Source organism: Aulonocara stuartgranti (genome assembly GCF_965226115.1).
Source record: "Aulonocara stuartgranti genome assembly, chromosome: 13".
NCBI lineage: Eukaryota > Metazoa > Chordata > Actinopteri > Cichliformes > Cichlidae > Aulonocara > Aulonocara stuartgranti.
The window spans coordinates 10,973,075-10,997,114 of NC_138949.1; the positions used below are offsets into that span (position 1 = coordinate 10,973,075).

Below are 24,040 nucleotides of genomic sequence, written 5' to 3' on the forward strand. Positions count from 1 at the left end.
CTCTAGCAGACATGCCCGGTAGGTAGAGTCTCTTCTTTCTTTGCCGAAATGAACGGGAGAAGATGGCCCGGTGCAGCTGTGCAGAAGGTTGACAGTGTGATATTTCTGATGCTTTAAGTTTGAGCCTGTCATTTATTGGGATTGAGCGCAAGGACACACATACAGCCTGCGATTTGGTGGACTAGACTAGAACGAGCGGTGAAGAGGCACTTTCCAGCGACAGGGCGTGTCCTGGATCAGGCAGCATCCCTTTTCCCCCCCTCTCTTATTTTCCAACAAGTTTGTGCCCATATTTGAACCTAATATCACGGAATTATTAAGGAATAAATTAAATCATGCTTGAAATTCCTTGCCTGCAGCTGCTGTCGGCTCACCTAAACGTTAAACCGGGTATAGCCTACTTTCTGCCGGGGATGACTGTGCTGTTCTGGACGTGAGTTGGTCTAAATCATAAAGTTGACAGGCACTCAGGAGATGTGACTGTTGTTTCCCCCCCTGTTTTCCCATTAATATGACTACTTCTCTGGCAAACTCCTCCCTCACGTGACCTCCTAAACTTTACTCTTAAAGTGGCACTTTAAGCAAGCATATAAACTCTGTCCTGCAGCGGAAAAAACGCCTAATTTCAGATGGGAAATCAGTGCATTATCAGGGAGAGTATTTATAGTTATTAATTAACACTTCACTTGAGCTTATCGGTGGCTAAACCTGTGCCACTGAATATATGAAGCGAACATGTTTAACTGAATGTTGATCTCGGTTTGTTATTGAATTTATTGGTTTATAACTCATTTAGTATGCCTTGATAGTTGTCAACCATCAGAAGGGCTTGTTTAGTGCTCTCACGCCCCCTGGTGGTTGTCTCCATAACAAGCGTTTGGCGAAGGAAGTGCCACCGTGTCCAAAGTGAGCCTACGTTAACTCTCTGTAGACGTCTTGTTTACAGTACCTGTGCCAGGCCTGTAAAGTCCTGTTGTCGACAACGTGCTACGTGTTTTATTGCTTACATTTTTTTCTTTCGTTACAAGGGTCATTGTATGAAACCTCCAATCTGGATCGAGGTAGTAGCAATAGGAAGAAGAAGATAGAGGAATTCTCTAGGTCTTCTCGAGAGAAACTAGTCCAGTCGAAGAACAAAATGTTCTCCAAATTTACGTCCATTCTCCAGCACGCTGTAGAAGCGGTAAGTTTTTAACCGATGTTGATTTTATTTGTTGCCTGGCTTTTGTGTTACGTCTTTCTTTTGTTTTCCAGACACCATATATCACTACGCCAAACAAGGCTATCGTAGCTAATTGTTAAGCTAACCAATTCGCTTCGGCTAACGTTAGCGCTTTGTGTTTTTGTTGTCAGTTTGCTCATTCTGGTTACCTATGAATGTGCCTGAGTATGTGCCATGACAAAGTACTAAGTAGCCTTTTTTGTAATTGCAGCATGTCATCTGTCTGCATATAGCTTGGTAAACTGAGCTTGATAGATGCCGAGTTAGCTTATAATACCACCGAGATGCTAAGCTAACATTGTAGCTAGCTATCCCGTTTCAAACAGAAGGCTCTCGTCTTCAGGAGTGGTGTCAGAATAATTGGGTAACCGTGTTTGATATTGCGCAAACGCCTTAACGTTAATACCAAAGGGAACATGTGTGAGTTGTCCTCCTCAGCAGTATTTAAGAACTCAGTATTAGCATGCTATCACGCCAGGCAGACAACTAGCTAGAAACCAGTAATAACGTGTCTCAGCTCTGTTTTCCAGCTGTTTGAAACCACGCACAATACAGGCAACTCAAAGTGAATAACTGACTTCAAATGCGGTCAGACTATCAATCCACTTCTAAATAGCACTTACTGAGTAAACGTCCAAAATCAACTTACAACTCTGGGACATACTGTTATATTTGTTTATGTATTTTAAGTAGATTTCAAATAGTAAAACTCTCATGTTACCTGACAACGAAATCGTTTACGCCATTATAAATGTTTTTGCAAACTGCTGGGCTTGAAATGCGATCACATCACAATCAAGGTGTCTTGTAGCTGCACATGAGAACCATTTAGCACGAGAATATATTAATGTCTCTGTTTGAAAGTGAGTGATATATGTAGAAATGTAATTATAATCATTAGTCTCTCGATTATCATAAGCTCATCTTTTCAAAATTTCTTTTTCAGCTTGCCCCTTCGCTGCCATTACAGGAAGACTTTGTCTATCACTGGAAGGCCATTACACATTATTACATTGAGACTTCTGGTAAGGACTGTCTGAAACAATAAGTTAGAATCTATATCTTGACATCCACACAGATTCATGTAGTGATTTTTTTTTTTTTTGGGGGGGGGATCTTGTCACAAGTAGCTTTGTTTGGTTTTGCCTGATGTTCTTATGTTTGATGCTGTCATTTACTGCACCAATCTAATATCGGTGCGCATGTTAGAAGCTCCCCACTCTGTGAAAAGAAGATTAAATGGAAAAACTTTACTGTGCAGTCAAATGTAATATTGGCTGCCATCAAAATGAACTAATACTGTCCACACCACTGTCCACAATTGATGATCAAACTTTCCTAATTATGCAGTGTGTCAGAAAGATGACTGACATATTTTATAAATGTAACTACAAATGTGTTATGTTGTTACTAGCTGTGCTTCTGTATGTGAACAAAAAATGTGAAAAGCAAATGAAGCTGTTGCATGGACTGCTAAAGATTGGTAAGGCATTTTCCCCTCATGTTTTTAATATTTCTCATATCTTTCTATGAATTTGCTTGTTAGATGACAAAGCGCCAGTTACAGACACCAACATCCCATCCCACCTGGAACAGATGCTGGACATCCTGACCCAGGAGGAAGCCGAAAGGGAGTCTGGAGAGACAGGACCCTGCATGGAGTATCTCTTACACCATAAGATCCTGGAGACTCTCTACACCTTGGGCAAGGCAGATGTAAGGCACTCATGCTTTTGCTGACTACATACAGGAAAGTAAACATAGAGTCCTAATATTGACACTATGACTATTTTTGTTATAATGAGTTGATGATTGTAATTCTCTCACTGATAAATTAAAAAACTTCAGCGAGAAAGTAGCAGGAAATGTACAGGTGGAGTTGAAAGTACAGGCCAGTTAAAATAGTTGATGGCTGCGTTAGCACAGCATTTGGCTACATTTCTAGTGAGGTGGAGGTCAGGTTATGTTGAAGGGTTTCAAAGGTGTTTGCTGTTACGAAATAGCTGTGGTAAAGATATGCTGCTAAACTATAAATATCCAGTTATTTTGGTTGTTCAATAGTCTGTTTGATTATTGTTCCTAAATATATGATAAGCAGTTTTTTTCTCTTCACTTAAAAAAAAATATCTAAGCTTAAGGATTTTTTCACTTTCCAGCTCTAACGATTAGTCTATAAACATTGAAGAGTGCAAAGGACAATTTGCAAGGCTTTAGTTGCTGGAGGTGAACATAAAACTCCCGAAAATTGCAGAGCAAGTTTCATGTCCTTCATTCAGACTGACATGTTGTTGTTGTAAAATACAAATTTACAGTAAATCCTTACTGCCGTGAAGACAGTGTCAGTGACTGGTCAGATTAACAAGAAACAACTGTCACAATATAGACGCCCATTTAAGTAACCTGACTGTCAAAACTAGTGTGCAGCACATAAATAGGCCTGTTCTGTCAGTGTTGTGTCAACGTCTGAATGAAGCTGTGGGAAACAGTCAAGGTTAAAGCTTTCTGTGTCTGGATGTCATTATGCTGTCACTGTCACAGACTGATGGAGCCAGAATTGGTCTGTTTTCTATGTGTGTAAATAGCAGTATTGTTGAATAGCAAGGTTGTGATTTAAATTGTGAGCACTGGGTCTATGGAGGTTGGTGTAGGCTGACACTTTCTGTCACGAGTAGTAACAGTAAATACAAAAACTGTCACTGGCATCATGAAGTTCAATAAATGGTGTTTTCCCACCAGTGTCCTCCTGGAATGAAGCAGCAGGTGCTCACCTTCTACACAAAGCTGCTGGCACATATTCGACAGCCCCTCCTGCCACACATCAACGTCCACAGACCTGTACAGGTGAGAAGTGCTGCAGTCTGGATTTCCTAAAAATATTCTGCTAACTGACACATTATGTAACTTGCTTGGATCTTGTTTTGTGACTGTGACGTGACCCTGTCAGAAACTGATCCGTCTGTGCGGTGAGGTGCTTGCTGCTCCTACAGAAAATGAAGAGATCCAGTTCCTTTGTATAGTCTGTGCCAAACTGAAGCAGGACCCTTATCTCGTCAACTTCTTCTTAGAGGTAGGCTGCTAGGGCACCAGAGATCTGCACAATTGGGGAAATATTTCACAAGCAAATATTTCTTCTTTTTTTTTTAAGCACATCATTCAGAGAGTATGTCTTATCCTTGACGTTGTTTGTTAGAATAAGTCAAAGAGACCTGAGATAAAGAGCCCTGTGGCAACAGAAGGGGGGAAGGAAAACGCCTTGTCTCCAGACACTGGTCAGTCTCTGGCACAGGAACAAGCTGACCACCAAGATGAACCACAGGCTGCAGCTGCTGTCTCCACATCCAGTCCAACAAGTAACAATAACAGCAACAACTACAATCTGGTCACCTCCCTGCTCAACCTCACAAAGAGTCCTGTAAGTGTTCCCTGTATGAAGATGATTTATTTATGTATGTAAAGTCTTTCTCTTTTGAAGCTCTCAGTTTGAAATCATGAGCTGTGTCATATATTTTTCCTGTCCACAGGATGGCAGGATTGTGGTGAAGGCTTGTGAGGGCCTGATGCTGCTGGTCAGTTTACCAGAGCCTGCTGCTGCCAAGTGTTTGACTGAAAACACAGAGCTCTGTGAGCTTCTCACCGACAGGCTGGTCTCCTTTTATAAAGCCCTGCCACAGTCCATGGACCCCTTGGACATTGAGACTGTAGAGTCGGTCAACTGGGGGTAAATTTCTCAGTAAAACTTCATACTAAATAAAGTGACTCATAAATACTTATCTGCAGATCTGATTATTCCTGAAATAGTGTGCTCTGCTGAATACTATTTTTAGTGGTTTTATTATTTGATTTATTTGAATCCGTCCTTTAATACCTGTATTTTTTCTTCTCCCTCCTTTAGTCTAGATGTATATAACCTGAAGGAGGATGCTGCTGTCTTCACAGGGAAGAGGGCTCTCATCTCCTTCTTGTCCTGGCTTGATTACTGTGATCAGCTCATCAAGGAAGCACAGAAGGTTCTTACCCAGTGCTGACTCACTGTATTTTGATGACTCATATCATGAACAGACAGAATAAAAGAGTCTTTCCAAGGAAGTTTTTTTTTTTTTTTTTTAATAAATTAAATACACAAAAGGCTGAACAACATTTTTTTGTCTTGTCTTCACTGTCTTGCAGTCAGCAGCTGCAGTGATGGCAAAAGCAGTGAGAGAAAGATTCTTTGTTTCTGTGATGGAACCACAGCTTATGCAGACGTGAGGCCCTCTTTGAAACATCAATCATCATGTTTGTGGTCCTGTCAGTGTGCTACAGGCGTTGTCATGACTGCTGCTGTGGGTTTGTGCATTCATGTAGGTCTGAGGTTGGCATCCTGACCTCGACAGCTCTGCTGAACAGAATCATAAGGCAGGTGACATCGGAGGCTCTGCTGCAGGAGATGGTTTACTTCCTGCTGGGAGAGGAGAGAGAACCCGAGACTTCAGCTACAATCGCTCAGAATCCACTTAGACACAGACTCATCGAGCACTGTGATCACCTGTCAGATGAGGTTATTATACTGCATGCATCTTTACCACTATTTATTTCTGCAAACCCAACTCATTCAGGCCTTAATATTACACTTTTTTTATACTGAATTGTAGCTAATATCTTTAAAAAGCATAAATGGCCATCTGCCTTTCAAGGACTCTGAGTTCCAACGAAACATATGATTAACCCAAAGCCCATGAATTTTAATTAGTATTTGTAAGAGCCATTGTAGTCTTTTTCATCAAACAAAAGGCAGCTGAATCATCTGTTTGATTCTTCAGCAGTCGCTGCCTACTTTTCTGTTAGTGAGAAAACACTTAACTAGCTTAACTGCTTTTGCACTCTTTGCACTTATTGAATGAGAAGAGCCTTACTCCTTTCTTTGTCCCACCTCAGATCAGCATCATGACCCTGCGGCTATTTGAGCAGTTAATCCAGAAGCCCAACCAGCACATCCTCCACAACTTGGTGCTGCGCAGCCTGGAGGAGAGGAATTACCTGGAGAATAAACCACAGGAAGAGCGGGAGCCGCTCGAAAATGGCCAGCCTCATGATGCTGTGTAAGGACCCCCTTATGACCTTTAACCTCCCCTGAGCTGCTGGAAGTTGAAGATCCTCTGCACAAATGCAACAATTTTGAAATAAAACCAATGCATGAAGTAGCTGTGTTTTCAAGATATCTTATTACTTCTCATGCATAATTAGTGTGTGTTTTAATTGGTCAAATTCCTCTGAGCCTTGATTATGTAGGCTCACAAAAATGCAACTCGGCTAATTATTTACATAAATCAAGGCTGTGTGAGACTGAAACATAATGAGAAATAATTTGCATGTTTCTTCTTGTGCACAGTAATGAAAATCTCAATTAAGACGAACTCTCATGAGAGCTTCTTTCACTTGGTAATTGATTGTTTTTCATTCAGTAGCATTCAGTTGCTTGATGCATTAGTGTTATAATATATTTTCTCAAATAATCAATTTGAAGCCTTGAAGGTCTTCAGTCTCACTGACAAATTATACAAAGCTCCAAGCTGCCACAGACACACAAAGGGCCATAAAATACTGTGATGCAGATGTGGGTTTTCTCAAATGCGCAGGGATCTGAGGCAAATCACTTTATGAATAAATGTTTTCTCTACAGAGATCTTGAGGAGGATCCACTGTTTGGTGATGACCTTTCTCCAGAGAGGAAGCTGTCTGGGTCTGACTGGCTCAGCACTTCTCCACCACAAAGTCCTGACCATTCAAAGTCTGAGGGGAAAACAGAAGTCCACAAGATCGTGAACAGGTGCGCAGTTTGTTCATGGTGATGCACCGTGCATCGCTCAGCTCAGCTCAGTTCTCACTGTTAAACTCTGTCACCTGCAGTTTCCTGTGTCTGGTCCCCGATGAGGCCAAGTCATCATATCACGTTGAAGGCACAGGATACGACACCTACCTCAGAGATGCACACAGACAGGTGAGAGTGCTGTAGGTTACTGTAAAGCTTGTGACACACTGGACAACAAATAGAGAAAAATCTGTCACAGTGCTCTCTGGGACTGTTTTGATCCCCTGACAGTGCTGCAGCAGCTCATTCTGTATTGCTGCTTATTATTTTTCTTCATTGTTATTCTCAGTTCAGGGACTATTGTGGCATCTGCCAGCGGTGGGATTGGAGGGGAAATCCAAAGCCTTTTGAGAAGTGTAACTTGGACATCCCGTTCTTTGAGGGCCACTTCCTTAAGGTTCTCTTCGACAGGATGGGTCGCATCCTAGATCAAGTGAGTGTAATCTGTACTGCAGTATTTTCATAATTCAGATCAAGTGCTTGCTGTAGTGTTGATATATGCATTAATTCCTTCTTACTCCTCCGTTCCAGTAAAGCAAGAGAAGGTTTAAAAAAAAAAAAGTTCAACTTTAGTTCTAATTAAATAAGTAGTGTAAATACAGCTGTCGAGTGAGATCCACACAAATTAAAATGAAACTAGTTGATTATTCAAACTGATTTAATGTTCCCACACTTCCAACAGTTATTAGATTTGCTGCTGTCAGAAAAAAATGAAACACTGCTGCTTGCAGTTTACTGTGAGTGATGCCTCTCATGTTGGGCTTACAGAGATTACAGAGATTTTCTATTTTGTTTGCTTAATAATGACCACTGAAAGCCAGAACTTTACGGTCATTGTGAAGATGACTAATAAAGATTCAAAGGAAATATTCACTCTTTGGAACATGGGTTTGTTTCAAATCAACACGGCCCTTCTGCTCACCAGTGTCCAATTTACATTAAACTTTTAATAATATGAAATTGTAGCTTCACTTTAAATACTTTTCATGATATGTAATTTTGTTTATTTTCAAAAATGGTCTGTCGACCCACTTTGAGAAAAAATATTAAAGACAAAATCATGATAATTTCCTTGCCCTTTCTTACCATCAGAATTAATCAGAATCTGTAATCTGGCACAGATACATTAAAAAGATGTCAGATAATTGACTAGTAAAAATATGAAACAAAATCTTATATTTGAGTACACACCGATAAAAAACTTCACAGTGCAAAAGACAACTAGTGAAAAATTCTCTGTGATATATAGTTGAATTTCACACTGTAAAATAAAGCGTGCACTTGAGTTTCAACAGCAAATTCTGAGTTATAAAAATGAATAAAACGTGATTTTCATGCTGGGTTGAGCAAATATAACAAGCTGTACCACAGAAACAACAATAAAATAAATTAGCTTCACATATCAAATACTTTTGAAGATTTAAAAGTTTACAGCACGTCGTATATATGTTCGGACCTAAAACTGTGACATTGTTGTTGCGAATCGGAGATGCTCAAGCAGAACATGAATGAACAGAATGACTCAAGTAGAGTTTGGAGCGTATTTAGGAAATCAAAACTAAAAGCTGTCAGTCAGTCGGTTACGTAAATAAACTCTCACTTTGTGTTGTTTTCATGTTGTTACTTATTGTGAAGGAAAATTTTCAAAACTCTCGATCAGATCATTTTAATTTATTTAAATCTTCTTGCCTCTCTGTCCTCCAGCCCTATGATGTCAACCTGCAGGTGACTGCCGTGCTGTCCAAACTGTCTTTGTTGCCACACCCTCACTTGAATGAATACCTGCTGGACCCCTATATCAACCTGGCCCCTGGATGCAGGTCCCTGTTCTCTGTCATCGTCAGGGTAAGGTGCCCATCTTGATTGTGCTACAGCTGCAACTTGCAATCTTGTTTCCTTTTAAAGTAGTTGACCAGGATGTGACCGCTCGAGTCATTTGTTGTCTTCAAAGGAATTTTGATGCACAAGATGGCGATTAGATGGACTCGGTCTGCTGTCACTTTGGGAATTAATGGGATTGAGTCGGCAATTACATGCAATCTGTTTGTGAAAATACAATGATTAACTGCGATTAATCGGTGAAAATATTTCTCAAATATTGACATAGTTGCTGCAAAATCACAAAGATGTTTGGCAAAATTGCTTTTATAAACATAACCAGTTGGAAACCAGTTCAGTCGAGTCCCCTATTGCAAGGACGCATGTCTCAGATGAGAGGATTGTTGGAAACATGTTGTCAGTCTGTCTGGGAGTGACTGGACTCAGCTCGAGTCAGATTGTTTGGAGACAGTTTGCCTCCCAGTAGTTGCCCTGTACAAAAAATAAAAAGTGGTCACTGCAGCTGCTTGGAGTTGGACCCCAAATGCAAAACGATTTCAGTGCAACCCCTGGGCAACTAGCAATGTTTCTGGTTGCAAGGAGGTAGCTGTCCTCTTTTCATTCTAGTGTGACTGATCCATTAGAGTGTAATTATCTTATCCATCATTGATAGGAGACACTTCGTTGCCCAGAGCTCAAAGCCCAACTTTAATTTGTGTGCTGGGAGATTTATTACTTTTCTTGATTGATTAGTGCTGCTGCGTGCCATTTTGAATCTGGCTTCATGGTAATCTTGCTCACCCTGCTTCTTACCGGCTACAACACCAACTCGTTTTATTGTGGGAGTCAGTTCAAATCCATGAAATCTGAAGTGGAACACAATGTAAAAGTAGTTTTAGATAGTAGTAGATGTGATTTACTGCTGTTGCTCAAATTAGCTGCTGTGTTTTTGTAATTGCTCTGCATTCGTGTGTGTGTGTGTGTGTGTGTGTGTGTGTGTGTGTGTGTGTGTGTGTGTGTGTGTGTGTGTGTGTGTGTGTGTGTGTGTGTGTGTGTTAGGTGGTTGGAGATCTCATGTTGAGGATTCACCGTATCCCAGACTTCACACCCAAACTCTTGCTTGTGAGGAAGAGATTATTAGGCATGGAGCCAGAGGGCATCACGTACGTACTTCCACATGATTCTGGGTCGTATGTTCTGAGGTGACTTTCAGGGGATATTCTCACCTTTCTGTTTGCCCTCCCTTTAGTATCGACCACATGACCTTGCTGGAGGGGGTGATTGTGCTGGAGGAGTTCTGCAAAGAGTTGGCAGCCATCGCCTTCGTCAAATACCACGCAGCTGCCTCGTCCTCGCCGTAATCGTCCTGCTGTTCGTCCATCTGCCTCGACCGGGCAGACAGGTCAGGATGGAACTGGGCTATTGGAGGTGCCGTAGTACCGGTGGCACAGGGTCGGCAAAATATTACCACTAACTGTTCATCTCTGTCAGACTGTTAAAGCCCACACCGACGGGTGTCATCACTCCCCTTCCTCTGACCTCTCGGGCTTCACTATAAAACTGTCTCAGTCTTGTTTTTGAGCACAGACAGACACTGTCCAGCCAGCAGAGGAATAAGAGGAGGAGAGAGGTTGGGGTGCAGAGAAATGTTCACTGGACTCTTTTGAGCCTCTGCAAATTTTCTCACTGCCCCATCCTTCCATCTTTGTTTTTCACCTGCCAAAAGATGACAGCCCTGTAATTTACTACATCAAGGACGAAAGATGTTTGTGTATTTATTTTCTGTCCCATTACCACCCATCTGTAAATGTCATTGCCTTAGTGTGGACTCACACCTTTCAGTTAAAGAAAACTGTTTCCTTTTGAAACATTTTTTTTAATCTTTACCCCTCACATCGTTGTCTGTTTGAAGACAAGCAGAATCATCATGTGCGTATATGTACCTGTAGTTACATCTAAAGAGCTGTAGTGTTTGAAGATGCTGCGCTCGTGTTTTAAATGCCAAGTCATCGTATTTATTTGTCTGCTTTCAGGTTGCCTTTTTTTTAACTAATGTAAACAGTCTGTGTAATGACTGACTGAGAGGATCCTCTTTAGTGTTCATTTTCTTTCCTCAGTTTGTAAGTGCTTCGCTCTGAAAGCTCATCTGTAATCACCGTCATCCAAAGATATCACCATCCGTCGCTTTTTGTTAAATGAAAATGGTGAATTTGCAAATTCTGCCAATTTGCACATGGACCTTCATTGCACTTGTTACATTATAAGTTCATTGGTTTGTCGAGACGTCTTTGTGCAGACTGCGTATCCAGTGTTGGAATTTTCATACACCAGTGTTTGATATATTTTAAGACATGCTTGTTTTATTTGTGTTTGCACGCTTTCTCTATAATTATCGATTAATTTATTTGATCCATTCAAGGGAAAACATGGCGAAACCAACCCTATTGATTTTATTTATCAGTCGTAAATAGGACTTGGGGCATGCAACACAATGTTTTTCTTCCTTTTGTTGGCTTATTACATTTAAAACTTTATTTTGGGTTGTTTGCATCTACAAGTTGTAAACAGTTGAACCACATTTGGATTTCAACTTTTCCTTTTTTTTTGTCCAATGATTCCCAAGAACCACGGTAAATTAGATTGGAGGAAACCCTTTAAAAGGAGTCCTGTTTTCAGTTAGGAAACTGTTGGAGTAGTTGTAGGAGCTCTGAGCTCCTTCAAAGGTTATCATGACTTCCTACAATGTGTTGCGTTTACTTGCAGTGTTACTTTTATATCCAAATCTTGAATGGCAAGGAAATGTACTCGGTGCTGTGTATTGTTGGGGCGGATTATGTGCTCGTATGTTGTGCGGATCTCTCGGGACGTGAAATTAAGCGTCTCGGCTCACAGATCAATTATGAATTACAAAAAGGATTTGAATTAGTCTGTATCAATATGCTACTTAATGTAACTTTTGTTGCTTGTGTGTTCCCAGTGTGAATGTTTCCGTTCTATGGGATGGTCTTTGAGCACTGAGTTTGATTTAGTTGCGTAACTTTGCTGTGGAGAATCATTCATTGAAGCCATGACTCACTGGTCTTGATCCTTTGTTTTTGCACCCATTTCCTCCTGGCCCCACCTCGAAACCATCACTTAAGCTACATTATGCAATTGCTTGCAATGAATCAAATTTGCACATCGTCTTCATCAATGTTTTTAATATATATTTACACATCAAAAAGCTTTTTTTCTCTTTCTTTTAAATATTTTGTTGCGTGAACCAAAAAAAGAAAAGTCGAGGATGTCAGGAGAGTAACATTTCTACTTTAATTTTAAACCTTTGTTTTTGAACCTGTCAATTGTTCACACTTTTTTTTAAATCAACCGTGTTTCCAACCTTTTCTGTATAGTTGTATATTGTAAGTGTACACTAGCAATAGATATACTAGCTGGTGTAAATGCATGCTTCTACATTATTTTTTAAAGGCAGTCCAGCCATCTGTGACGATTTCTCTGCTGTCAGCACTTTGGTCTTTGGAAATAAGACGCCTTACTTCACACTGTGGATTTCTGAGGGCTCCTGGAATCAGTGTGGAAGGGGGTTTCTGCTTCTTTGCAGTCTGTTGTAATCTTACTATGCTTCTCTTATGTTATGTGGGCTTGTTTTGGTTTGTGAAGATATACAGGACTCTGTGTAGTCAAAACTCTGATGCCAGTTAATTTCATGTCTTGTCATCTTAGACCAATCACTGTATCATGTTGATCACTGCTCATCTCTTAAATAGGAAGAGTGTTCTACTTCCATCTCATTGGGGTTTCATTCTGTGATTGTGCGATGGCTAATTTAAACAGGAAAAGGTGCACGCTCGCGCCTCCCAATGCTTCAGAATACCGAGAAGCAATCACTGCAGTATTGTGCGCACTCAGAGGCATCGGATTTATTCCTCATCAGCTGTCTTCATCACTGCTCTTATACACACAAAAGGTTTCATTCAGGACAATATGGTTTTGACATTCTCCGTCCCAATTAAAAAAAAACAAAACAAAGTTCCTCAGCAGGAGATGTGGTCATTCTTTGAATAGTTCGTTGTGTTTCATCTTGTTTTATTACAAAAGTTCTGTACAGTGAAACAAAAACACACAAAATAACCATTTTCTTTCAAACCACAAATTCTATTCAGTAATCCCCTTTCAAAGTAAGATTTCCAATGTGAGAACTGAATGCCCGCAACATGTAATTTTCCTATGCAAACAGCCCTGTAGGACGACATGAATAGAGCAGAGAAACCATCGGGTGTGAAAATGACCTCGCTTGCCAGCGAATAGCTGAACAGAAGTGGGCATGGGAACTTTAGCCTCTGTCAAATTCTCTTTGGCTTCAAGCCTGCCATGCTCAGTCGTCCGACTAATTCTGCAGAAATGAGTGAATAATCTCACTCTCGGGGCACAGCAATGGATTGTATGACAGGTCCAAAGTCATGTGAGGTGGTTGGAAATAAGTAAAGCTCCCTTTTTGCTGTGCATTCACTTTTTTTCTTTTTTTTTTAAATCAGCCATGGAAGAGGAGAGGCACTATGGTGCAGAAAGAAGGCTCTCAGTCTAATGACTCATTCTTAATGATTGTTGAGGTACATACTGAGATTGCAGTCAAACAGGGTCTTACACTTCTAGCTGAAGGGAGTATAACATAAAGCACCTGAAGTCACTTTGCCAAATTAAGAGATCCTCATTCTTAGAAAAATAATTCTAGTCATCACTTGAGCAACAGTGCTGTGATTGTGTGCTGAAGAGCAATGCAACGTCTGTACAGTGCGATTACCTGCTCTTGTTAAAACCAGACTTTGGTGCCCGGTGCCTTGATGCGGCTTTATTAGCATCATTACAGTTAACAGATGCTAATCGGCACTCTGCTTTGACGAGTCAGTCTTTCAAATATGGTGGCATTACAAAAATAAGTGAACAATCTCCATCTAATGTCACTTAAATATTCCTTTATGTCTCTAGGCGTGAACACAAAATGTAAAAATAATAAAAAAAAATACAGATTTGTGACAAAGGAAACTTGTTTCCACTGGATTGTCATAGTTTAAATAACTTCTGCACTGGAAGTGCCAGGTTCGGCTTCATTTGGAAACCTCACATGTGAAACTGATGTAATACCAAATGGAAAATTTCCCAGCCCCACCCTCGCTCAAAAAAAGGATGTGGAGAGTAAATGAAAATGATGATGTACTTTGTGACCCAGCTACCCGGAGTCTGAAGGACAGTCCTGCAAATATCACAAAAGGAAAAAAAAACGTCCAAAAAACATCCAGGTTTCTTTCTCCATCTTGTAGTGAAAACTCCCAACAGCGTGACAGTATATACCAGCAAATGATGGTACATTAAATTAATTTACACTGACATGTAAATAATTCTTTTTCTTTATCCAAATCAATTTCATGTACATACAAAAACCACTACGTTAAAAAAACAAAACAAAAAACAAAACAACTACATGCCGCTGCACAAAATTAACCAGGATAAAAATACAAATCATCAATTAAAAAAAAAAAATATATATGTACATTTCCAAATCGATTTTATTTTTTAAGTCGATAAGCATCTCCCCGCCCATTTACAAACCTCAGATATGTGCGCACACACTGACACATGCTTGTGCACAAACTGCTCACACTGGAACATTCAGACAAACAAATGTCTCTTTGGCTGGTGTGAAGCTGTGGCACTTTGCTGTGTGTGTGTGTGTGTGTGTGTGTGTGTGTGTGTGTGTACACACACACACATGTAATTACATAATGTCAAAATAAAGAAAAAAACCACACACACACGCGCAAAAATAACACCATCAAACGGCATAGAAAATAGGTTCCGATGATGGATTTAGCGCTATATCTCCTATGCATCATATATATATATATATATATTCCAAAACATACTGTGTAAGGGCCTGCCACACATAGGCCCTTGATTTTGTGTGTGTGTGTGTGTGTGTGTGTGTGTGTGTGTGTGTGTGTGTGTGTGTGTGTGTGTGTGTGTATGTATTATAAAGTCACATTCAGAAGTATGATGTGAACCCACAAAGGAAGGCATCAATAAATAGAGATGTCAGTCAGTGTGTGTGTGTGTGTCCCTGGGTCTGCCGTGTTAAACAGCTCCAGCCGTCTGTCAGTCACTCTTTGAGTTCTGTGCTGTTCACCACCTGGAGCTCCGTCAGGTTACTGCTGCTGCCGCTCGACTGCTGGCCAATCACCATCTGGAAGGCAACAGAGCGATGTCAGGAGACACTACATCAGACAGCCATCGCACGTCATCACATCACACAGATGGAGATCCTGCTAAAGTGCATGCCATTTATCACAGAGTGATGCTGCAACAGATGCTGATGTTTTCTCTGTTATGTGTGTAGGCTGCGGTCTTATCTATTAGGAGACGTTAGATCCAATTAAAGGACTATTTCTCCTATTCCAGTTCAGTGAGGGGATTTTCCCATCTGCATATAGTATAAAATACAGATTAATTTGATATAAAATGACATCAATAAACTCCTAAATATTCAAGTTCTGGTTTCCATGCACTGACAAGGTGGTTTTGAGTCTATAGCATGTGTAGAAAACAAGTAAGACACTATGCCAGCTTTCATTCAAAAAACAAGAGCCACACTCTATCGAGCCTGTGGCCTCCTGAGTGCCAGTGCTCTGTTAGGATGCATTAGTGCGGTCACATGGCATGCTGGTTGCGTAGGGAATTTGAGAGTTTCACTTGTAAAATGCAGATCTTGCCGTACTGGGTGTAGCTGCACTGCTGAGACAGGGATCTGCACCGTGCCTGGAGGTGCTGTGAGGAACACCTGAGGGACACCACCTATGTGAAGAAAGAAAGAAAAAAAAAAAAGGAAAAGATACATTGATTAGAATTTATTGATTACACTTTTTTAACCCTTGTGATGTCCTCCCGATTTGCATACAATGCAGTTCATCAGGGGTCAAAAATGTCCCCACTTCATTTGACTGTTTTTTAAAGTATAAAGTATAAATTGTCAATCAATTCAGTGTTACACCTTAGTTTTACTTAAGACCAACACATTAACACATAATTTACCCAACATTTTACATTTTAGGGCCACCAGACCTTCTTTACAAAAAATACACCCTGTTTTTTAGCGAAAATAAAATAAGAAAATTAAATATTTAATTAAATTAAATATTTAAAAAAAATTAAAAAAGAAAAAAATTAAAAAAAGAATTCTCACTAAAGTTCAACATACAGAGTGCTGTATGTTGAACTTTAGTGAGAATTCTTTTTTTGAACCATCTATAAATTTTAAATGGCAGCACATAATCACACCTCAGGGCTCAAAAATGACCCCGTTTGCTTTGAAGCAACAAGTATAAAATATCATCCATCTCTGTGTTTCAAGGTTTTATTCAACTTTATTCCAACTCATTGCCTGACAGTTTTCTATATTTTGGCATGGTAGGAGGGCATGAGTCTGAGTGAAGGCAAACTTTCATGAGGACAAAGGCGTGTCCATATTTGACCCAAGTGCAGGAGGAAGCTCAGGTTTATTCCTCTGCACTGGTCCCATCATGGACAGCATTCTTTCTGCAGTTGCAGGCCAAGGGGCATATACAGTAAACAAGCTGTTACAGGTGATTGTTTTCTTTTGGAAACCTGCAATGTTAGGGACAACTCGTGTCCTGACTGCAGGACAGACGGTTTGCCATCGCACACGAGCATGTTCCATGTACAGCTGGACCTGCATCACATGCTGCCCATGTTTTTGTCTCAAAGTTCCCTGGTTTACTTGGATGTTCTGTTGGAGGGGACAGAGTCCTCTGAAGGGGACTTGGTGCTCATACGGTCACATCAGTACCAGGATCTTACATCACAGCAGGAGGAACACCCACTTGTGTTTCAAGTCAAGTCAACACCAACACACATCATACACCTCAAATGGGAGCACGTTTGTGTCATGAACGACGATCATCTATTGTGTCTTTATCAAGAAATTATGTCCTTTTTGTGCTTCTATGATTAATCTTGTGTCAGCATGAAAACTTCTCTACCAGACTCAGGATGTCATAAACTGGCCGTAGCGACTCTACTGGATGCACGGCAGTAAGAATCAACACACCCACATATGCCTACAGCTGCATTCGGTCCATTTTTCTTCCTCTCTTGTTGTCCCTCCTTGTTCATCATTGAGTTGGCTGTAGAGCAGGTCATCTGCTAATTGGATGGTTGTTGGTTCAATCTCTGTGTGCTCTAGTCTGGAGTTCTTACCAAGGTGTCCTTGGGCAAGTTACTGAACCCCAACTTGGTCTCTGATGCATCCATCAGCATGTGAACGTTAAAAAGCAGAATACAAGCAGAATACACTGTGTATAATGCTTTCAGTACTCGAGTAGAAAAGCCACTGAAGGAGTATGGGACCTGGCACATGTGCTTGGACTGTGGTAGATCATCTTTCTCTGAGGCACATGAGAGAGTCAGGCATCGTCTGTCACTGGGAAGGTTAGAAGACCAGATCAGTGTTTCCTCACGTTACTGCAAATATTCCTCTGTCTCAGCTGATTCCTCTTTCCTGCTTGATTCTTTGTCTTCATCATAATTGAAATGGATGATGTGTAGTCCTCTGACACATCTTCTATTTCAGTTTCACATTCTGAAAATTCAAGAAACTTCAAGAAGCCCAGTCACTTTCTCTCCAAGCTCCTCAGACTACCATGTCCTGGATGCCTGAGAACCTACTTGAACATAGTTCAGATTCTTCATCACTTTTCTTCACTTCATAGCCTTCTTCCACTTCTGCAGGTGGCTGATGTGCTTTTTCAGAGAAAGGGTAGCATGTGCTCTAAATATTGACAATATTTTCTATATCTTCTAACCCTGGATCTTCCTGAACATTGATTCTCCCTCCTCATTATACTAGAGGACAATATGTGCTTTGTCCTACTGGTCATTGCTTTGCACAACATGGTAAAAAAAAGTATGCTCATCAAAGTATGCAAATCTCCAGTGCAATGGAGGCTTTTGAGGATACTTTCTGTGTATGTATTATTGTAGAGTCTACCTTACAATACGAAACACTTTGATGCGGCTGTTGTTGTGATTTGGCGCTGTATAAATAAAATTTCATTGAATATAGAGCACCTGCCTCCTCATTGTGCTGCCTGTTGTGGTTGTTATGACCAGTGCTTGACCCCACACATCAGTGATCCAAGATCAAAGATGTTTGAAAACAGTATGGTGTGAAAATACGGCTCTTTGCAACACTTTGTACTTTGGGGTCATTTTTGTCCACGAGGGCCAACAACGTTATAAAATTCAATAAAAACCACATAAATAAATCAAATTACTTGAAACTTATTCCAATCATTCATAGTATAGTAATGAATAACTTCTGTTATTTTCAGCCCATTTGATGAATAAAAAACACATTTTTGATAGCAAAAGATTTCTTTAGAGGACAAAAATGACCCATGGACAACACAATTAATTACAATGCAATCCACATGAGCCACTCAGGAAGCTGTGTGTGCTCGGAGCCTCACCTGTGTCTTGGGCTTGTGCGTGGGACACCTGCATTGCCGAGGTCCCCTGGGAGAAGGCATTGAGCACAGCCAACCCGCCGTCTGCCAGCGTGGGCGTGGAGGCGTACATCACTGTGTGCGGGCTGGGGTACATCATGTGACCTGCCACAGACGTTGGCACTGATGAAGTGACAATGGTTGCTGGGAGACTTACTGTGGCTGCAAGAAGAGCCAGAAAGGGAGGGAAGCGTCATTCAATGGGTTAAGTGGTGTTTATGCACACTGGCCAGCAGATGGCACTTCATATCTATCCAAATTCAACTGCTAACTCCTACTCATGCAATGTAGAGTGGCAATATTACTCCGTCCTCTGGGAATCAACTCATCCAAACAAGAGGAGAGCAAAAACAAACAGTGCACACAGTAAGAACACAACATATGACCTAAAAGGATTTTCTTACTAAAAATTAACAATCAAAAACTCACAAAGGGATCCCATTTCCACTCGCCATCATGATGGGAATAATTATGTACACTGTAGTTTTAATGTTGTGGGACCAGTGTGCAGTTTTTGTTAAACTTTGGTTCACTAAGAAAATCTACAAACCCTGTTTGGAACACGTAAATCTGCCTGAAAGACACACGAGTGTCTGTGTGGTTGGCCTACCAGTGGAGTTTGTAGAGGTGTGGGAGATCTCAGGGCTGCTGTCACTGTTGGAGGTGGGCTGGGTGTTAGGATGGACCTGGATAGCTTGGAGCTGCTGGGGTACCCCTGGGCCTGGAGAGACACAGCGGGCAAAAAGCCACTACGGTAAGTCATCAAACACCTCGCCCAGGCCCAGAAGGGCTGCAGTAGTGTGTTAGGGATGAGGGGTGCAGCAGTGAGGACAGCGAATGGTAGACGAGGTAGAAGTCATGCAAGCAGCATTAGGTGCATGATTATAGAGCAGAAAAGGGAGCATTAGCAGTGCTAGCAGCAGAAGGTTTATGAAGACATGATTAGCACAGGACACGCACAGTCGTGGCAGCATGCAGAGCATGTCACCTGTGAGGGAGACAGCAGCAGGGAAGCGGAAGACAGCCTGCTGTCCCTGCTGTGGCTGTGGGGTGACGGCCAGGGCCTGACCATGCTGCCCCTGGAGGGCCAAGGAGTGCTGTTGCAACTGACTCAGAGGAATGGTGGGGGTACCAGGAGGGAGAGGAGTGCCTGCTGCAGGGGTGTGCACACAAATGCACGCACGCACACACACACACACAGACACACACACACACACACACACACACACACTCTAAGGTTAAGTCTAAATATGAAAGGATAATGCAGTTTGAGAAAGAGCTAATACGTTCATTTCGCATGGAGTTCACTGTCACTGTTAGTCGTTTAATACCTTCAGTTGCTCGACATTTTGGCAGCACTTTAGGCTGGAAACACACTTTCTCTTTTTTTAACATTTACCAGGGCTTTAATCAATATGTTTTTTTAACGTTTAGAACACCGGCCTGATAACGTGACGGCAACCAAACAAACAGAATGAATGATTTTCTGTGAGTGAGTCTCATTTGCAAAGCGTGTTTTGTGAGTCTTTTAAACTGGATTTTTTAAATGTAGTTATTTCCTTGGACAATGCTTGATGCTCTTATGTTGGCGTGATAGCCTGACACCGATGGCATGGTGTGAATTGTGCCACCAGCGTGCACATAAGTGCACAAAACTATCAACTTCTACACATTCCTACAAGGTCAAAATTCCACAGTGTGCTTTGGGTTAGCAAGTGACGCTTTTATAAAAGGTCACCGACTGAAAATAACGCAGAAGTTGAAATTTCATAGATAGCCACGTGAGTAAACGACAAATCAGAGGTCACCTAGTGGTGTGGCGTTTACTTTCAGCACTCAAAGGTGTGTGTTCAAAAAGCTGTAAAACCTGAATCTGCAGGCGTGTGATAGGTCATGTGACGTAAACACTAACTAGGTGAAACTGTCCTTTTGTAAATCCCAAATCATCCACCTGCTGCACAACTTGTTCTCATCTTCCTCCATCCAAGTGAACTAATGCCAGCCATTTCATTTCTAGAACGTGACTCTGGAGCTACACCCTCACGTTTGGTCATATGCTCCACAGACAGTTGCTGGAGTAGGGTGGGGGCAGGCCCCTTCAAGCTGTCAGCTGAGGAGGCTTTAGTGGGGGAGGGTGTGTTGTTCCACCTGGCGCTGCTGCTATGTGCCAGACAGGTGGTGAGGAGGAGAGAGGGCGCGAGTGAGCGAGCGAGACAGAAAGCAACAGAGGGTGCGGTGTGGGGGGGAGAGAGCGAGAGAGAGGGAGAGAGAAAGAGAGAGAGAGAGCGTAAAGGTTGCAGAGTAAGATGGTGAAAGAAGAAAAAAAACCCACATTTTTTTAAAAAGGCGGGAGGACAGAGGCACTGCCTGGCTGTCCTTCACACGTCAGTCAAGATAACAAATAGTCCCCATTAGGCCATCGTGTGTCTGCGCCGTCAGACGCTGTGGCGGAGCACAGACAGCAAAATCTAGCGAGTGACATTACTGTCAGTGCTAAGATAATACAACTCTGACGAGCGCTGGGCATGTTTGGCTTCACAGCTGTAGCGACACTACTGTGACAGAAGACAACATGGCAAAGACTGCCCCCACTGTCTAACAATCCTCAGAACTGTGAACAGAGCAAATAAATATTCCAAAGCATCCTATACAGAAGGAATCATTTTAAATATCTTTTATTGAATTTTTAATATTTCTAATGCCTTGACGGGCAAATGTGATCCTCTTGGAAGTGCCCCTATAGACCCGTATCTGAAAAGGGGAAGCGTAATGAACAATTAAGGGAGAAATCATTTAGACACTCTGGAGGGGACCTCAGATCGAAGCCTGCAGCCCTAAAGTCCTCACCGACTTCCCTTGGGTTTTAAAGCGTCTGCCCTAAATGAAGGGTCACGTCTCGGTCGAGACCACTCTGTCTCCACAAAGTCCGCCTCACATCCTCATATATAATGTCAGCGCAAGCCACCGATCCTTCATTGAATATTCATGACTAATTATGGCCCTTGTTCATCAGCCCTCGCTGCCAGGTCTATTGTGTCCCTCTCACCTAATTATTCCTGTCCCCAAGTGACAATCAAAGGCAGGGCCACTCGCCAACAGACGTGGCTCCCCTGAATACTGGGGGCTTTGTAAAAACCCGAGTGTTGGCTATGAAGAGCTGTTGTGTGATGTAAACAGCCCAGAGAGAGAGAGAAGGGGGGGCACGAGCACTCTGAGATGACGGCTGAGGTCACGCCGCAGTGCCATTTTCATTCTAATCAGCTAATAAGCTAGACAGCACGATGACATTAACAAAACATGAAGGCCAGCAGGAGTGTCTCTTCCAAAGGATGAGGTCAAAACAAACAAATCATTAGGAGTATAAAAACTGAGCTGTGGATGATGAGGACGAGAAGCCCGGGTGGGTGTTTGCTCTCCAACGTACCGGGCATGAACGTGAAGCCGCCGGGCAGCTGCATGACCCCCGTGGAGGCGCTGGCAGTCTTGAGGACGGTCCCGTTGGCACTGATGTTGCTGTTGGCCGAGACGGGGGCCAGGTAGTTGGTGATGGGAAACGAAGATCCGCTGCTCACCTGCATGGTGGTGGAGGTGGTGGGTACTGTGGACTGGGCGCTGCTGGCCGAGCCTGGCAGGGTCGCTACTGTGAACGTCGGCTTCAGGGCGTCCTGTGGGAAGAAACCAAAGGGTTTAGTTCGGCGTTCCCCGGCTCGTGTCAAAATTCTGAAAACATGTTCCGAACTGGAAATTTAGGACTTAATAAAGCCTCGAATTAAAAACTTCAGCTTAAATGAGTAACTGTTCAAGGTGGCGTTTTTGAGGCTAGCATTTCCAGCTCCAGAAACGCCAACAACTGCACACCTAAAACAACACAATTAATGGGGCTTTTCCTCCACGGGCAGCTGAACACGAGGACGGTTGAAGGGAGAAGCCTTTAATTCTCGGAGCATTTCAGGGACCAATGGATGGCTGACATAAACCAAAGCAGGTTTTAACAATCACAGGGCAAATGGCATAAACAAGCTAAAGAAACAGCCTGGGACTCTTCTAATTGCATCCATATGTAAAACAGTGAGCAGCACAGGGAAGCATTTCTCTGCACGACGACACCGAGCCTTGCAAAGAGCAGCGAGATGGATTCTCAAGTCAGCTCCGAACGCAGGGATTTTATTATGTATGGCAACTTCAGACTAATTGGAAAAACATTTGAAACCCCATTAAAATGCAACTCCATAACCCCCGAGAGAGGAAAAAAAACAAAAACCTATTAAAATCATAACAGTGAGAGCGAGGAACATGACTGTGCATCCTCTTTTGTGCAACACCTGACTACTTGGCATCAGCCATTTATCATCTGCAGCCGTTTCTCCTGCAATTAACATCCAGCCCTACCCGATCTGCCGCCGCTTTATAATTTTGTTGAGTTTCTATGACAACTAACTGACCGCGTAACACGGCGGCTTTGCAAAAATAAAATAATACCTTTTTGAAAAAGGCACAGAAATAAGGCAGATGAGGCAAACTTGAGATGAAAGGATGTGAGATGTAGCATCGCACCAAAGAGCTAATGCGAACATCCATTGAACCGCCGAGCAGGATGTGTTGGCGAGTGGGCTGCATGATAAGAGCAGAGTAGGCGTTAGGCCGAGACTATAAAGTACATCGAAACCCACCGTGCCCGTTTCTACACACTCGCACAAGCTCTTATTCACATGATACTAATGATCTCTAATAGCACAATGGGAGTAAGCCTACACATTAGAAGGCATTTAATAGTTGGCACGTCTATGTGGGTTCAGTGTTCTTTGAGGGCTTGAGTCCAGGTGATTGGATTCAATCAAAGAGAGCTGCATCCACATCCAACAGGGATCCTCGGACTCTTAACATTTCCACAGAGGATTTAAAAATAAAAATAAAAAAGGATTTTTAATTTCAAAAGCTAACCCTGATGTGGCCAACATATCAGCTCCCTTTAGTCTGGTTAGAAGCAGTCATCATATATCACCCCGTCTGCTTTTTTCAGCTGCATACACAATGAAATATTACATGGATATAATACAATTACCATTAACTTGCTGCACTATTTGTCAGCTGCCTATGAACTCTGGAACTTGCCCCCTACCCCCCCAATGTCATTTATACTGTCAGCAGTTTGAGGCCAGCCAACTTCCTGGTGATAAACAATTAAAATATTTGATGTTACAAGCTGGAAAAAAAAAAAAGAAAAATTCCACCTCACGTTAGAGCATATTTAGGTGGTCGGTTACGTGGCTGGATCCTTCAAAGATGCAGAGTGAGTGAATAATAAATGTATAATGTCTGGAAAACACATCTGCCTGCAACATCACACCGGCTTACTATGAGGAAGCAAGTGAAGCAAGCGTACTGCATCTTATAGGGTTGAAATTCCAAAAAAAAAAGTAAGTGTGCACCTGCTATTGATAAGAGGAAAATCATATAGAAGTAGGCGAAGCCTTCTTCTCTCAGTCCTATTGGCTTTTATATGTAACTGATAACGTGGGTGAGAGGTGGAGAAACCAGCATGCTACTGATAAGCCCTTCCAACCACACACTAGCCAT

At 42.0% G+C, this 24,040-nt stretch overlaps 3 protein-coding genes across 7 annotated transcripts in view; 1 reads left to right on the forward strand and 2 right to left on the reverse strand.

Annotated features, from left to right (window-relative positions):
- LOC309719866 (actin-binding LIM protein 1-like) overlaps positions 1-448 on the reverse strand; it is a 41,631-nt gene extending 41,183 nt beyond the window's left edge. The window contains exons 1-2 of the mRNA XM_082556261.1: positions 375-448; positions 1-76 (exon numbers count right to left, since the gene is read on the reverse strand). Coding sequence (XP_082412387.1) covers positions 1-13 — 13 coding nt within the window. The 5' untranslated portion in view covers positions 14-76; positions 375-448. The remainder of the gene's footprint in view (positions 77-374) is intronic.
- On the forward strand, positions 1-12,913 carry fhip2a (FHF complex subunit HOOK interacting protein 2). 3 transcript variants are annotated; one of them, XM_082556254.1, is made up of 18 exons: positions 1-18; positions 1,029-1,183; positions 2,169-2,247; positions 2,769-2,938; positions 3,959-4,063; positions 4,167-4,289; positions 4,413-4,634; positions 4,744-4,940; positions 5,115-5,229; positions 5,390-5,466; positions 5,567-5,759; positions 6,137-6,300; positions 6,882-7,028; positions 7,109-7,199; positions 7,360-7,503; positions 8,775-8,915; positions 9,948-10,051; positions 10,138-12,913. In XM_082556254.1, exons 1-18 carry the CDS (start codon positions 12-14, stop codon positions 10,247-10,249), a joined length of 2,346 nt encoding a protein of 781 aa, XP_082412380.1. In that variant the 5' UTR covers positions 1-11; the 3' UTR covers positions 10,250-12,913. The 3 variants fall into 3 exon arrangements, with proteins under 3 accessions (XP_082412380.1, XP_082412381.1, XP_082412382.1); XM_082556255.1 differs by lacking the exon at positions 1-18 and adding an exon at positions 398-433; XM_082556256.1 differs by lacking the exon at positions 1-18 and adding an exon at positions 847-906.
- The window catches only part of srfb (serum response factor b), a 27,017-nt gene continuing 15,758 nt past the window's right edge, over positions 12,782-24,040 (reverse strand). Inside the window, exons 3-8 of one of the 3 annotated variants that reach the window (XM_082556270.1) lie at positions 21,888-22,128; positions 19,452-19,616; positions 19,074-19,184; positions 18,428-18,625; positions 15,633-15,734; positions 12,782-15,126 (exon numbers count right to left, since the gene is read on the reverse strand). In XM_082556270.1, coding sequence (XP_082412396.1) covers positions 15,089-15,126; positions 15,633-15,734; positions 18,428-18,625; positions 19,074-19,184; positions 19,452-19,616; positions 21,888-22,128 — 855 coding nt within the window. In that variant the 3' untranslated portion in view covers positions 12,782-15,088. The remainder of the gene's footprint in view (positions 15,127-15,632; positions 15,735-18,427; positions 18,626-19,073; positions 19,185-19,451; positions 19,617-21,887; positions 22,129-24,040) is intronic. The other 2 variants (XM_082556269.1, XM_082556271.1) reach the window with 2 other exon arrangements.

What these genes read in the sequence shown, in the direction of transcription:
- fhip2a (XM_082556254.1), top strand. An exon ending in TCCAGCACGCTGTAGAAGCG is followed by an intron (nt 1,184 to 2,168) that starts GTAAGTTTTTAA and finishes TTTCTTTTTCAG; the next exon opens with CTTGCCCCTTCGCTGCCATT. An exon ending in TGGGTCGCATCCTAGATCAA is followed by an intron (nt 7,504 to 8,774) that starts GTGAGTGTAATC and finishes TCTGTCCTCCAG; the next exon opens with CCCTATGATGTCAACCTGCA.